The sequence below is a fragment of the Hyalella azteca genome, unplaced genomic scaffold, assembly GCF_000764305.2.
Source record: "Hyalella azteca isolate HAZT.00-mixed unplaced genomic scaffold, Hazt_2.0.2 contig1994, whole genome shotgun sequence".
Classification (NCBI taxonomy): Eukaryota; Metazoa; Arthropoda; class Malacostraca; order Amphipoda; family Hyalellidae; genus Hyalella; species Hyalella azteca.
This window is the reverse complement of record NW_025932283.1, coordinates 139,427-155,566: the sequence shown is the minus strand read 5'-3', so window position 1 is coordinate 155,566 and position 16,140 is coordinate 139,427. Positions and strand designations below refer to the sequence as shown.

At 37.2% G+C, this 16,140-nt stretch overlaps 1 protein-coding gene across 1 annotated transcript; it reads right to left on the bottom strand.

The window, feature by feature from the left end:
* Positions 1 to 2,287: 2,287 nt before the first annotated feature.
* Positions 2,288 to 12,197, bottom strand: LOC108676269 (aminopeptidase N). The gene is made up of 18 exons (XM_018164327.2): positions 12,128 to 12,197; positions 11,767 to 11,845; positions 11,403 to 11,488; positions 10,847 to 10,988; positions 10,474 to 10,682; positions 10,059 to 10,214; positions 9,479 to 9,609; positions 7,732 to 7,909; positions 7,279 to 7,462; positions 6,966 to 7,122; positions 6,104 to 6,185; positions 5,551 to 5,731; positions 4,737 to 5,213; positions 4,297 to 4,487; positions 3,982 to 4,152; positions 3,548 to 3,691; positions 3,248 to 3,326; positions 2,288 to 2,836 (listed from the first exon to the last, which is right to left on the bottom strand). Exons 2-18 carry the CDS (start codon positions 11,818 to 11,820, stop codon positions 2,684 to 2,686), a joined length of 2,775 nt encoding a protein of 924 aa, XP_018019816.1. The 5' UTR covers positions 11,821 to 11,845; positions 12,128 to 12,197; the 3' UTR covers positions 2,288 to 2,683.
* Positions 12,198 to 16,140: the final 3,943 nt, after the last annotated feature.

The following is a 16,140-nucleotide window of genomic DNA, read 5'->3' as shown; positions in this document are numbered from 1 at the left end:
CAAATTTTGTATTGTGACCATAAAACCCTCATCAGTCGCTTAACTGATAAATTTTGCGATTTTGGAGTCATTATTTCTGAACAAAGTCTATCATTTGAGCCCTGTTTTAAATTTCTTACATCCATGAGCTTACAATATCAGCGAGATGAAGCTTATTCAACGTCAGAATGACAAAAATAATTCAGAAATTCAGAGGTCAGAAAATCAGACAACACTATAAGGTGTCTCGCAAAAGTGTATATAGCCTATGAGGAATATTTAGCACTTGAAAATGTTTTGAACTACAAATACGTGATGCGTAGGTTTTCTCTAAAAAGTAGAGACTTTCCTTGCTACGACCAAATGTTTTGTGCGTATACGTCTTGTGACCTGTACAGTGTAAAGTGTGTGCTCGAGATGCGAAGCATGTCATTCAAAGGTATATAGAGCGCTTAATTGGTCGCTACGAAGTTTAATGTTCATCATGCATGAAACTGAATCAGATGATACATTTTTTAATGATAAATTAAACCCTTGCATTAATTGAGAAAATTGACGTCGCTTCATTTTTATGCTCACCGAATACGAATGCTGTCGCTCGACAAGAATATTTCCCTTCAGCTTTTGGATTTACAATAATTATAAGGAAACCAAAAACCCTCGCAAAGCCGAGACGTATACAGGACACTCTCCGCTCCTGACTGTTACAGTAATACTATGCACCCATCATGTAAAGCGTTTTACTAATTGAAACTTTCATTGAACCCATCGTTGTAGCTGAAGGCCTTCTAGGACACTTTACAAAGATAACACTTTTGAGACACGAGCCTTCTTTATAAAAAGTGTCTCCCATGAGTGTGAGGAAACGCAACATTTTTGGAGTTTTAATCGTATTCCACTTACTAGTCATCTATCACAGGAATGACATGATATAGTAGTGATGTTTGTAACTATGTCTGTGATTGGTGTTTCAGATCTAATAATTTAATGCCTTAATTTTCCATTCGAAAGATAGCAAGTTTCTCGATACCACGAACATCATCTTATACGACCATTATAATCACATTAACCAGTTTATATGAAATTTTTTTGAAGAGCTACAATAGTAAAATGAATATTTCCACAATAGAGAATTCAATAATTTCTCAAGTATTAGAACATTAAAATTTTCAATCTTGATCTATTGAACTATAAAAATTATTTGGCTTTCAAATATAGGGAAAAGAGTAACGCTTCTGTCAACTTTTCTCGAATTGCATTACGACTTAATTGCATTAAGTAATGGTAAGAAATGTGAGGGATAGTCAACTCCTGTCTTCATCTCTTCTGATGTGATTCCAGTGTGGTAGTCTATTCCTGGATTATTGTACGGAATTATTGGAGCTGTTGAAATAGTTTAACGAAGACGATAGGAATACACAGATCGAATAAATCGAATTCAACAACACACTCCTGTTACGTGAATGCATTTCATCGCCCGATTTTGGATGCATAGTAAAAGTACAGCGCCCAGTATCTTCAGATATTTAGCCAACCAAACTTAGAACCAAAAAGTCCTGGCGGCTCGTGGTCTGTGAACTATGCATGCCTTAATTGAACAGCTTCTTATGAAATACGGAAATCTCATGCATGGGTGCTCTGTTCAGTTCATCAATGTGTTAATTTTCATTATCTTGCATGCAGAGCTGGGCAGCGCTACTTTGAAATGTAGCGGCCGCTACCGCTACCGCTACATGCTCTAAATGTACCGGGCGCTACCGCTACCGCTACAATTGTTTAAATGTAGCGCTGCTACCGCTACATTTAGCGCGCTACTGCCCACCTCTGCTTGCATGAAGCAATGAAGCATGCACTGACGCTCAGCTCGGGGTCGGGCATCGACAGCATGTCAGCGGGTTTGAGTGATCATGGATGTTAAGAGTTCCTTTGAGTGGATCTAAAATTATCTTCACGTTGATGGCCTAATAGTGAGATCCAGTAGTACTTTTTTCTCATGCATATAATGATTAATTTCTGATGTATTAAATTTTGCTTAATTAAATAATACTTTTCTGACACCAACAAAAGCCATAATATAATTTGAGCTTTGATTTAATGTCGCTTTGAGAACAGCACATCGTATTTAATTCTCATAATGTTATCATAACTGTTTTCATTACATTACTCGTATTTATTTGAGGATATCGATCTTTAATATTTAAACAAGATTGATATTTCACGTGGCCCCTTGTTAAAGAAGTTTCCCAAATAAGTTTTCGTATTAATAAATAAAAGTCTATGATTTAGAATTCAGGGCAATGAAAATGCGTTGATATTTCTCTTTTTGATTCCTTGTTATGAAACACAGAGGACAAATTTCCAAAACGCAGGACAAATTCGTATTTACTCACAAAATTTCTGATAATCTTTATTTAGAAAATTCACCCAGTTTAAGTAATACACATCAGGATCCTTCAATTTATGCTTCTGATTAATCATTCATACAAAACATTAAAAAACTGATACACCTAAAAACTGATAAATTTGCACCTAAAATGCAGATTTTAGGCGCAAGTGTTGGCATTGACAGCTTACAAATCAAACTGAAAATGATATTGTGCGAGCGTAGAAGTAGGACAGCTACGCCACATCGCGTAGTGCAAAGTGCATTATGTGTTCCAGTAGTTGATAGCACATCTGAAGATCCTTAGTGCTTCAGAACTATTTACGGATACCCGTTGAGAGTGAGCCAGTTGACGATGTAGTCGTAGTAGTTGTCCATCCAGGCGATGTTGTTGGACGTGTTCTCGATGCTCTGATCGATGGCGTAGGTCGCCGTAGCTAGAGCGTCGATGTTATCGTTCTTGAATTGGATCAGCTGGAAAACATTTGAGTGACAAATTAAAACATGCAATTTCCTTAGTTCTTCATGTAATTAGAGGTTCTCAACGCAGTGATTTTGTATTGATATGTCATGAAACTGTAATCATGCCATACAAATTGGAGACAAGACTGCGTAGCAATCACCATTTATTTATCAACGATTTCGCAAAAGTTTTATCCCACAGTATAAACAATATATTTTTACAGTTCGTTTATATTTCAGGTAACAATTAAGTGCTTAAATTGCTATTTAGTTTCTTCTGTTAAGGGATCATCGTATCAAGTACACAATTTTAGCATCCGGTTAAAGATTCCTCATGAATGATGTCAGTTATGTTCTTTTTAACATTTATTAACGTAGCAAGTATTACATTATTAAATCTTTGCTAGTGCGTTGCGTTCTCACCTCTTGAAGTTCAAGTTCTGTGTTGAACTCGTTGGAGACTGAGGATACTAAGTCTCCAATAACTCCAAATGACTGATAGCTGTAAATAAAAAAAAAATTAAGAAGCAAGTTTGGTCATTTTAGCCATAATTCATATGAATTACAATCTATTACCACAGAATTAACTCTTTTTCAACAATTCAAGTATTACTTACGTAATAGCTTCACCCAGTGGTAATAAAACGCGAAGTAATCAAACGAGTTCTTTATCAGTACATGCCATTAAGGAAATCATCAATAAGTGTAATAAGAGATACTCACTAAGCAGCGATGCTGTTCACATTATCCTGTAAATATTGCCAGGCCACATCTCTGCCCACGTCGTTGGAGGCAACGTTACTGAAGACTCTTCCCGAGTCTTGTTTCCTGACGCCGCTGTTCTCAGTGAACGCCATGTCCAAGTATCTGGACACGCAAGGATCACAAAGCAATGAAGAACTATAAATAAATATTCAGAATATGGTCATCGAAATAAGTGAGTAATTGAGGCAATATCATGAGTGGAATATGAAAAGTTATACTAAATATTTTCAGTCGGGATTAATTTCCTGACTATTTATATTTTTATGTAGTTGCTAGTAACTTAGTCAAAAATTATTATAATTTTATGAGAAAACCTATCGTGCTAGAACCAATGTTAAAATTAATTGTTCAGCTTAATATTTCTCGATTTTTGCGCAAGATATTAAGCTTACTTTGTAAGAATCCAGATTTCGCGTGTGCACGAGAGGGCGTAGAGGATTCGGTCTTGTTCGCTGGCGACGTTGGTGGCGAGGTATTGAGCCCAGGCGAAGTTCCACTCGGCCTCTCCGCCTTGAGCGATCGCGGTGCAGTACACGGTCGAGCGCAGGTTCGATGAAATCAAGCTGAAGCAAGATGATCACATTAACATTAAACTCATGCCTAATAGCTGCACTTATGCTTTGGTTGTTATATTACAGGTTAATGCTCATTTGGGAATCAATTTGCGAATATAATTTTTTTAATACAGAAAAATCATAAATGCTCACGTCTGGTCACTGGGGCTTGCCATCCACTGGTTGTACAGATCAACCGATCTTGAGACGCAGTCTTCGTATTCTAAATGGCAAGCCCAGTCAACGGCAAGCACACGCTTTATTTGCTCCAGTTGAGGATCATCAGGATTGTCATCAAAACCAACGCTGTTGTAAAGCGGCACCAACAAATCCAATAAATAGTGCTGAAAAAAAAATTAAGATTTAAAACTTGAAAGGTCTCACTCAAAATTTATTGCTTTGGAAGGAACACAAACATAATGCAAAAGCACATGATTCATTTCAATCCTAATCAAACCTCGATGTAAGTTACAATTACTTCGAATGACTGATAGTATTTATACAGGAGTGCGCACTGCGAAACGGCCGTAACCGAACCAATTAAGTGTTATATCGACTCTCTCTATTGGAATATATTAGCACATCTCGCTCACCTTCAATTGGCCATAACCAGCCTTGCGCGTGAACATTTCCTCCAGATACTCGAAGTTGTCGAGAGCAGCTTGCCAAGGTTCCAACTCGGTCTCCTGATTCAAGTAGGAATCCAGGCTTAGGGCGACGTCATAGACGAGTCTTCCAGCGCGGGCCAAATTCAGTGCATCATCGATGAGCTGGGCTCGGCTGACAAGGTTAATCACACTCGGCTCAGTTTCGAGTTGGTTGATGAGAAGCTGCCAGTTATTGATGTCGTAATTAACCCTGTAATATCCAGTCTCTTGAAGATTAAAGAAAACCCACTGGCCATCAGTTATACCATCAATGGTGATACTTTCTTCAGTGCTTGGGATCCAATAAGAGGGCTGCGTTTGCGAGAAGTCCGGTGAGCTCTGAGTGGTGTAGGAAACAGGCACCCACCACTTGTAGTCGTGCGTGTCCGTCGAGTTAGGACTCTTGACCAGCAGGAAACGTTCCTATTAAAAAACGAGACTCAATAACTAAGTGCCCATTTAATTAGAATTTCTTATTAGTAGAAAAAGCATCTGCTCAATTGAAGTACCGATTATCAACGAGGATATTTTTATTCAATTGAGAATTTGTCGATAGTTTAAGATGACTATACGTATAGCCAAGGAATTTCAGCTTTTCGGTGACACTCTAATTTAACATGATTGTCAGGGCTCAGGGTCGTAAGACGAAGTTAGTATCAGTGAATGATCTTACTTTCAAACGAGAATACGACCGTGAATTTTTTGCACGTCAGAAGATGAAGTCTGAGTCGACATTAGTTTACAAATGTTAGGGTCGAACCTGAGTGAGGGTAATTGACCCATCCGTTGCTCTGATAGCGTTGATGACAGGGTATCCCATTTGCAAGGTCCATGTATCCATGATGGTTTTTACTGTGATGTCGGGCGACAAAGTTCCATCAGCATGAGCCTGAACTGTCAAAGCTTGCCATAGGTCGTCTTGAGCAGCGTTGGCGTACTGACTGAAGGGAAAAAGCGAATGTATGCTAATTTCTTACAATTCATTGAAAATTTTTCGGAAACAAGCCGAGGACCAACAATAAATAAATCCCACTTTTTATTTTCCGTCAATAGGCTTCAGAAATTTTAAGTTGAAATTCATTGTCACATAAGTTATTTCTTCATGCTTATAGACCAGATGAAAATTGTAACTAGTGATGTTGTTCACACAACTCAATTTAAATGGAAAGCTACATATAAATTATCTCATCTTAAGAAAAACATCTTCAGTTTCAAAAATAAAAATACTATTTACAATCAGCCAAATCATGTTTCTATATAGCTAGGACAGTCGATCAGTACTAATTATATTACGATCCAAAATAATGACTTACTGTATGGTTAAATAGTTGGTCAATCCGTTCCGGAAAGTAGGTTCTGTGAGGAAGTTGTTCATCATGCGGATGATCGACGCTCCTGAAATGAGATTGACATGACGAAATAAAAAGAATCATGAAGTTAAGGTTTCCTTTTAAATGGCGAAAAGTAGAACTGATTGAAAGAAAGTGTAGTGCACGCTTACAGTGAAATATTAGTTACCGGATTCTCATAGGTTTAAAGTACTGAGGTGGTGTATATGTCAGTAATGTCGCGCCACCATATAGTAAATGCGGAATGACCCGTTCTTGAATGATTTCAGTTCAATTAATTTATTGCCTGGATTTGTGTGTCTGTTGCGTCTTCAGTGTTTCCTGGCTGGGTATTGTTCTTTGTTTATGTTTTTTTTTGTAGAGACAATTAGAAGCAAGTGTTCCGTTATCGTCGTTCAAACTTTTTTTGCTCGTATTCTTGCATTGTTTGTGGGTATTGTCATGGGCTGCGCCTTCTGGAGGGTGTGGTGGCTGTGCATGAGTGGGTGGATAGGTCCCTGAATTAACAGGTACCACGCTCATCAGACAAACATCCGAGTGTATTTGTCTTGTTCTCAATGCTTGAGTAAAATTTTAGTAAAGAAGAGAAACTGTATTCATATATGCGTTATGCGATGGAGATATTGTTCTATAATTAATTTTAAAGTTGTGCTATTGTTTTGTATTGTTGTATAGTATGGAGAGGAGAGCTCAAATCTACCAAGTGAGCAAATTTTCATGTTATTGGACCACGGAATGTATTATCAGAATCATAATGGATCAGTCTTACTCAAGAACCAAAGAGTGACGAGGGTCCTTCTGTAAATGTTTACAGAACAAAACTCACCTTTCGAGTAAGAAATCGCATCAAACAATTGATCGATGTCACTTGGAAACTGAACCGCGATGCTGATGGGACGTGATGATTCCAGACTATCCAAAGCGAACACGTACTGAAGATCATTGGTTACGAACCTATCCAAGTACCTCCAAGTGGGTTCAAACTGTGGATAAAATCATCATAAGTCGAAAACCACACATTTCTGTAAATTTTAACGTCTAAAATTTACTTTGTTGGACATTGTCTGCATATTATATTCTTTAGATATTACACAGAGTACAATAAGCAACACATGACATCACAAAATTTTTAGGCATACCGAATCTGTGCCCAGGTATTCCATGTAAGTAGCGAATCCTTCGTTGAGCCAAATGTCTGACCACCACTCCATGGTGACCAGGTCTCCGAACCACTGGTGAGCCAGCTCGTGCGCCACCACCGTGGCTACGCGCTCTCGGTTATATGCCGAACTCAACACTGGGTCAGCCAATAACGCAGTTTCTCTGTGAAGGCAAGATCGATTTGAAATCAAATGAGCTTTGGTGATCTAGTGATGTACGACCAGTTGAAATTAACGCATTTTGAGTCCTATTCTAACATCAAAATTAAGACATAAGATCTGATTTTATTTTCTAATAACCATTGTGAGCGAAATTTATTCCTCATTCATTCTGTGCTCAGTTTGAACTTGGATCGAAACGATTACAAGCTCGGCCATAAATATATATATATTTTAAATTCACGATAACATCACGTAAGTTGTATTCGTTACCGATAGGTGACAAGACCCCAGTTTTCCATTGCTCCAGCTGAAAAGTCTGGGATGGCGATCATGTCTTGCTTTGGCAGAGGGAAAGGTATAGCGAAGTACTGTTCGTACCAAGTCAAAATTGCCGGTCCAGCATCAATTGCGTACCAAGCTTGATCGATGGCATCTTGTCGCGCCCAGACTTTACCGCAAGAAAATTCATTAGTAAACATTTTCGCTAATGAAAACAAACATAAGTTTAATATAAATAATAATACATATTCTTTTAACACACTCTAAAAAGTTTTCACATTGAGCAACCACGGATCTTATGTTCGCTGCAGTTTCCATTATAAATTGTATTGAATATATATTGTTCAATATTTGGTGTTTATTTGTTTGTTTGTGTGCGTGTGTTAGAAGCTTGGCACTGTAAATATAATATATATATGGGCTGTTCAAGCGCATAATTCCTAATAATCAAGTCCAGGGAAATTAACTACAGCCGAAGGTTTATTCTTAATGGGTTAATATTAAAGCATTGAAAAATGGCAGGAAGGGAGAGTATTATACATGAAATTAATTAATAATTAATAAAACGTATCACATAAATTTCATAAAGAGGTAAATAGTTTTTTTTTGCATTTTGAATCATGACTCAAATGGAAAATCTATTTTCTACCTAAAACGTATAGTTTATAGGGGACATTCTTTAATTTGCAGACATTAAATTTGATGCTGTTAACGGAATTTGCAACGACTGGATTTTGGATCCTGAAACTGGATTATTCGGAAAACGGTTCTAAATTTGCTGAGATTATCTGATCGAGACAAAATAATAAATATGATAATGTAACATTAAGTAACTTTAAATAATATGCGTTTAAAAATTACTTTTTAGAGATAACACTTCTAAAGAATCCAGTGTCTCCGATGTTACACATGTACAAGGAATATCTAATTTTATTTTCAGATAATAAAAAAATTAATTTGGATTTTTTAATATATAAAAAATTTAAATTTTCAAAATTATTTATTCTGTCAATTGATTCGTGCATTGTATCCGACTTTACGCAAGTGTGCAAAATTTCAGATCCATTGGACAGGTAGAAATCTGTTAAATATCAATTATAAGATTTGTAGCAGACAAACAGGAAGTGAAGTTAAAGAGAAGTTTGTAATAATATGCGTTTAAACATTACCTTTTAAAGACAACACTTCTAAAGAATGCAGTGTCTCCGATATTACACTTACACATGTACAATGAATTTCTAATTTTATTAAAAAATTATTTTAAATATTTTTTTTAAGATTAATAAAAATTAAATGTTCAAAATTATTTATTCTGTCAATCGATTCGTGCAGTGTCTTCGACTTTACGCAAGTGTGCAAAATTTCAGATCGATTAGACAGGTAGAAGTGTGTTAAATATCTATTGTAAGATTTTAGGAAACAAGAAGTGAAGTTAAAGAGAAGTATTGTAATAAAAATGGGGCAATAACAAATTCAAAAACGATTTTGACGTTGTGAGTGTCAATTCAAGGTTTGAACGGGACAGTCTGTAATTAGTGTATTTTAATTTCAAATCATTAACTCTGTACGGGATGGAAGGATACGCTATGATAAGATTCTGGATGGTGAAATTATTGATTATAGAGATTCGGAATGATGAGATTCGGGATTGAAAAAATTTCAGACATTGTTTCCCGGGCAACACCGGGCTAACCTGCTCGTATTTGTTAATATAATTTCTTCTCTGTCCAGGACTCACCTCTGAAAAGAACGTGGTCGTTGTAGGTGGAATTAACGAAAGTGAAATCTGAGACTACGAATGCAACAAGGTAGGTGGACATGGGTAGGCTGGTAGCGAAGTGATCCCACACCCACTCTGCATCGCCGTCACTGTAGATGCAAATGCAAAGATGGAGTTAAATCAAATTAAAATCTTGACCGGACGCGAGATGAACAAAAAAAAAAAGAAATACATTAAGTTCTCTAGTTGCGGAATAAGAAACAGATCTCTTCGTAAATCAGGATACGAATAGTATTTATGAAGCCCGTGATTGAAAGTTTGTTAAAAACGTTTCATAGAGATCCTTTAGGATCTTATACTTAAGATCTATAACTATAACTATCAATAACTCTTATAAATAATTGAAAATAGTGTCCATGCTATCGTGTGAAGTCATGACACGATTTGAATACTTTCATTGTTTTAGCGTTCCATTCCTCTTATCGCCTCCCGCAATGCGAACAATATTTTCATCCCAAACAGAAAGAAGTATTGCTGAAAAGCCCATTTATATGAAACGGGCTAGTTGGATATCCGTTACACCTCACTCAACACTCACAAGGGAGTGGTCTCGACAAGAGGCATGTTGGAGATGGAGGTCATGTTGGTCTGCCTGGCGATAGAAACATCGAATGTGGCTTTCAGGGCGGGCTCGTCGAAGCACGGGAACGCGCGTCTTGCGTCCGTAGATTCAAATTGAGTCACAGCGAGCCACCTGAAATTAATCATGATTTCATATAAGGTAACATAACAATAATTAAGTGAGTCGGCACGGAAAATACTATTGAGTGTGTTAATATCGAAGGAATAAGATAAGGTTTTAATTGATTAAGAAGGACGAGCAACAACGGTCATCCGTCAGAATGACCACTCATTTTTATCTCGAAATATTTTGCTGACTGAAATAATCCACATTCCCACTTGCAGAACAAACTTTAACGCATCATCGCAGAACAAACTTTTTTTTTACTTACGCATCCGTACCGTCATCCCTTTTATATTGTGAGCGATAAAAGCCGACTAGCAAGTCGTTGAGGTATCCTTCGTACTCCATGAGGAGGAGGTACTGCCGGCCAGCTGTCAGAGGCTCTGCCAGAGTCGCGATGTAGAAGTCGCGGTCTGCGTCGTAGCTGTGCTCCACGATTGGGATGGGTTGACCGTTCGGCTTGTTACCTGAGTACAACTGAACGAGCATTCAGTGTTTTCAGTGAAAAAATGTTCAAATAATGAAATGCGAGACTTCATGTTCACTACATAATGAAATTAGTAAGCAAGCGATTAAATAGACTTAATTTCAACGAAGTCTCAGAAATGGTGCGAAAATATATGCGTGTTGTGTTAACTAACCAGTATAGTTTCATTCTTGGTTATGATGTCTTTTATGTGAAGGGTGATGTTGCTGGTTGGCTCGAGAATCTCCATGACGATTTCCACGTATCCATAAATTGAAAAGTTGCCGTTGATTAGCGGCTGGAGTTGTAAGACATAACTGGAATCAAAATATGAGATTGTACATAACTATTTCACTAGATGTTGAATAATAAACAAATTAAATTAAAATTTCAGCAAAATGGCTTATAGACAATTTACTTGTTCAATATTGATATGAACAAAAGAATTTACGAAATCTATATATGCAGCAAATCATATATACAACTTTAATTGAAAAAATTATAAAACAATTTTTCCTGTAAAATATCTCTGAGAAAGTTTCCACAAATTTTGCAATCATATCCGATTATGAACATGATGGCTCATTCCTTTATATTAATCACTGACAATGCTTCTTCGATATGGATATCAGTGGTGTGTGGTGATTTCAATACACTTTATACATTTTCAATACATTTCAATACATTTCTCAGGACATTTTATTCAGTTTAAAATCTTTACATGGGCCAACCTGACTGGTTTGATGGATGTAGGCAGTCTGAGGTCGGCAGCCTTATTTGAAGCTCGCCCCGCTGGATATTTTGCACCGGTCGCTCCCTAAATAAAATTGATTAGAAATTTTAACATGATACTGAGCGCGCTGAACAAAGGAAAAATACATTAATTGTTACATTCATTAAATATATATGAAGAATAAATGTTGTAAACGTCAGTTATCATAAAACAATTTCACGGCTGAGCTTAAGCTGGAACTACATTTCTCAGAGAAGGGTTATTCATGTAAGGTTGGTTAGGAAAATTACTTATCCTTGGATTTGACAATGAACATGATTAGTTCAATGTGTGTTTTCACTGTTTGACCCAAAAAATCTTACTAAAATGATTGCGAAGAAAAAAGCCAACGCAATGACGTACGCCTTGGAAGTCATTGTACCCTCAGAGACCAAACCGGGCCTAGGAATAAAAAAACATAAATTACAATATATCAAAATACGCACGAAAATTCGAAAATAGTGCGAAGTCTAGATATTGGGGGCAAATTTTAAACGAAATGCGCTAACTCTTGGGGATTAGTCAATATTGGCATTCGTATATAAGCATCGCTGAAGAATATCATTGAAATGAATGTTCACAACAACAATAATTGACTTTCATCATCAGCAATTTAAAAATTTGAAAAGTAAACCATGTCCAATCGTCACCACCGTCAATTTAAAATAATTTTCCTTAACTTGCCTGTTTCAATTCAAGGGTAAATGAAGAGTTCTAGAGTTCACTATAGCAAGCGACTCCGGACCGACATGAACAGCGGACAATTCAACTTCGTCCTCCATTATTAAGGAAACAACGCGACAGCTGACAGCTTTCATCAAAGTTGGCCGATGTCTGTTTTTAGATGATAAGCTAGGACTGTCAGGCACATGTCTCGTTCTCTTCACGAGAATCTGATATCGGCTGACTGATCACTGTTTAGTGGCGATGAATAACGAGTAAATTACGTAATGCTAGCTTATTTTTTCACACATAAGAGAATGAAACTATCTTTGATATCATCAGTGACATTTAATAATTCAAGTGAGGCTTAAAAGTTTTCAACTAGCAGCCCATCGGCGACACTTGATGAATATATTAGAGGTTTTGTTTTTGAGCAGACAGTGTACGGGTATTCCCTAGGTCAACCCAAACAGCTGTCGCCACATATTATTGATAGTTTATGCCCCTGATTGAACTCTTATCAGAGTAGACGAGAAAAACATGCATTACTCTGCATAATCGAGAAATTTTCTGGCGTGCTGTACGAGATATGTTTTGTTTCTCAGAGTATGCATAAATGTTTAATCGTATTCTTAAAATGTCAGAAAAATGTTCCAAAAAATTTTTAAAAATAAAATGACAAGTAAAAAATCACGAACCAGCTTACAAAAATGGTGTCATTATAGGTGCAACATTCGAAAGAGACTTTAAATGCTGTCAGCTTTACTACTCTGACACCATAAATATAGTTTGGCACCTTCTTATCCACTGTTCAGGTGACGATGGTTACAATGAATCCTTGAGAATCAAAATTTTGCCCACTTTAGTTCCAGACATTAACGTTGCAAAAATAGTGGCAAATTCCATTTTCTTCGGTTCTAGGTAAAGAAAATCTCTCTAGTCACTTAGAAAAGTGCATGGTTTCCAATAACATGCCGCCAGTCCATATGTGACGCAAACAAATGTGTAAATAAATGCATAATAGCTTTAATCAATTAACATGGAGTACAGGATATTTTAAAACGAATCATAACACCTCTCCTCATGCAACAGAAAGTTTACAAAATGGAAATGAGAATAATGATGTGCCATGGTCGCGTGAATTAGCAAAAATGTAAAACTTCAAAATAGTAAAAAAAATGAACCGATGTTTCAATCGCATTCGCGAAAAAAGAAAAAGCAACACGGAACTTTCTCCCTGCAGTTATAGGGAATGCAAAGAGTCTTTTTGAACTGCACAACTTCGCTGAACTTAGTATCAGGCTAACAATTGTCGCATCTAAGTCCAATATTAAACCGAGATTTGTAGTAGGTTTTTATGGATATGCCACAGCTGAAAATTGTATCGCACAGAGATACGATAATGCTAGTTTACATGAAGACATTCGTGGTCTAGGGAAAGAATGACGATGGATGTTTTTTGCTGGTATGTGTGCTGCTAACATTACTGAATAGTTCTTCTCTTCTCGGAGGTTATGTTGTTCTGCCTAGCGATGGAGAATTCAATCGTGAGCCTGTATAGGCAGAGGCATTGAAGCACGAGAACGTCCTTCTCGATCGCGTTCATGGTATCAAACTGAGTCAGGGCAAGCCATATAAAATTAATTATTAAACAATTGATACAATAACATTTTTTCTTTCTGCCTCAACCTTAGAAGAGTGCTCAACTATAAGTGCACTCCAGACTAACAACGAACAACGATTTTGATAACCTTTGGAGAAGACAAGTTCGTTAACAAGCAAAAAAAAAAATCCATATTAAAAAGCTGTCATTCCGCTACGACTCAAAAAGAGTATGACTTACGTGTTATTGCCATCATCCCTCTAATATTTTGTGCGATAGATACCCGTTATAGCTGATCGTTGAGGTATCCTTCGTACTCCATGAGGAGGAGGTACTGCCGGCCAGCGCTGTCAGAGGCTCTGCCAGAGTCGCGGTGTAGAAGTCGCGGTCGGCTTTGCTTTTGATTAGGCCAATGTTATCATTCAGAAAATGTATCGGTATCCACTAATTCTCATAATTTTCAACTTCAAGATGAAAACGATCCCGTTTATAATGCCTTGGATCTGAGCGTGACGCTGTTGATCGCAGCGAAAATATACTCATATACGTAAGTTCAAAAATTCAAAACAAGAGCGATGGAAGTGGTACATTATTGGCCGGAATGGGCAAGTGAGACTCGAAATATCATTTAATATTACTCTGAAAGATACGCGAAGGGGGAGAAAACTCCATCAGTTGACCCTCACTACATTTGGTTAGGCTTCGGTTATACATCATTCAATAATGAATGAATGTAACTGAGATTGAAGAGGTCAAAGGCTCGCACAAAAAGTTTCGACATATTATTAATGAAGTAATATATCAGAGATTACAATATCCGGATGCAGATTACTCACTGAAAACGAGGAATTAAGAAGAAAAATGGACTTGCGTCTCCGACGATTAAAAAGCAGATTTGATTGAAGTTAGTGTATATTTTCAAGCACGCTAAGAAATTTTATATACGGTGAACTAACCCGTCGAGTGCATCGAGACGATCCACAAGGTTCATAAAGGTGAATCTGGCAGCATTGACAGTCGCTTCTGCAGCGCAACTGGATGGTCATTCGGCGACATTTGCTTCCTTCATCCACAAAAATAACAATTTAATTTCAATCAACTTTTTCATATGCGAAGTTGTTGCTAAACCAGAAATTGGAGCAATGTATTCTTTATGAAATTATCACTGCGCTGATAACAGATATCTCATACAGAGTAAAAAGTGAATTTCCTGAATGAAAGACGACGTTGATTCATTTTTGAATTTGAGACTATATAAACTAGCGGGAATAGTAGATAAAATAGAGCCAAGATGAACGCGAGGAAAAATCTCAGCTGGATAGGTGAGTTTTGGAAGTAATTGTATTTTCGAAATCTATGTGGCAATGACACAATGACGAACAATTACGTCTAGTAAAATATAATTTAATTTAATTACACTCGGATATCAATATAAATCGCGATGCAGCGTCAGCTATTACTGAGTAACGACGGGAACTGATGAACAAAGTAACCTCCAACATCGATGCATATTGCAAGAAAATGTTACTCATAACAATCACGTAAGTAATCAAACTTCGACATCTGGCAGATCCTAGAAATTAAGATTGAAGCCTCTACAAACAACAAATCACATTAAAAACTTAGTGATCGACAATTTGTTTCAACAAGACAAGCAGGCAAATTTGGAAACCACGTGCACCATCGGAAGAGTGCACGTGGACAGGAAGAGATTGCATAGGAACTTCTTCGCCTAATACTTGGATAAGTTCACCGCAGCAGACAGCACTCCACCTCGCCAAGCAGGTGTTGTCTGTAACAGAGTTGTGATAAGCACGCGCCGCCTGGGTCGCATGTCGCGCCCTTCAGTTGGGCGGGGATAGACTTCGTCTCGCTCCCACTCCCCACTTTGTTTTAAACTATAGATCGCAATCTTGGTCTGAGCAAAATTTTAATTCGAGTTACATGCTAAAATCCAATTGCAAATTTTTATTCGAGTTGCAAAACCAGCATTCAATTTTTCGAGTTAAGTATCAAGCAGATCACAGAAATGACGTAGATTTTTCGCTATGAATATACGTTGCCGAAATAGAATACAGGGAAATAGAATATTCACAACAACAAACTTTTCCGTACGTCAAATCAAAGAGCTGTTGCAGAACGGTGTTCATAACACTTTTTTCTCCTGAAAAGCCATTATTAAAAGCTGGAACAATGCTACATCATAAATGCAGCATTTTACCTGTCAGCGCTGTATCTGATCTGCTGAGGGTTTAATAAAATACCAGGCTTGGGGTCGAATAAAGACTTCAAACAAACACCTACCTACACTATGAAACTTACCATTTTTCATACATTTGTTGTATACACTTGCCCAAGTGTTTTCCGATCATTTTCAAAGGTTTCCGAAAAAGAGCGTCCCATACATTTCGCACGTATTTCCATACATCCA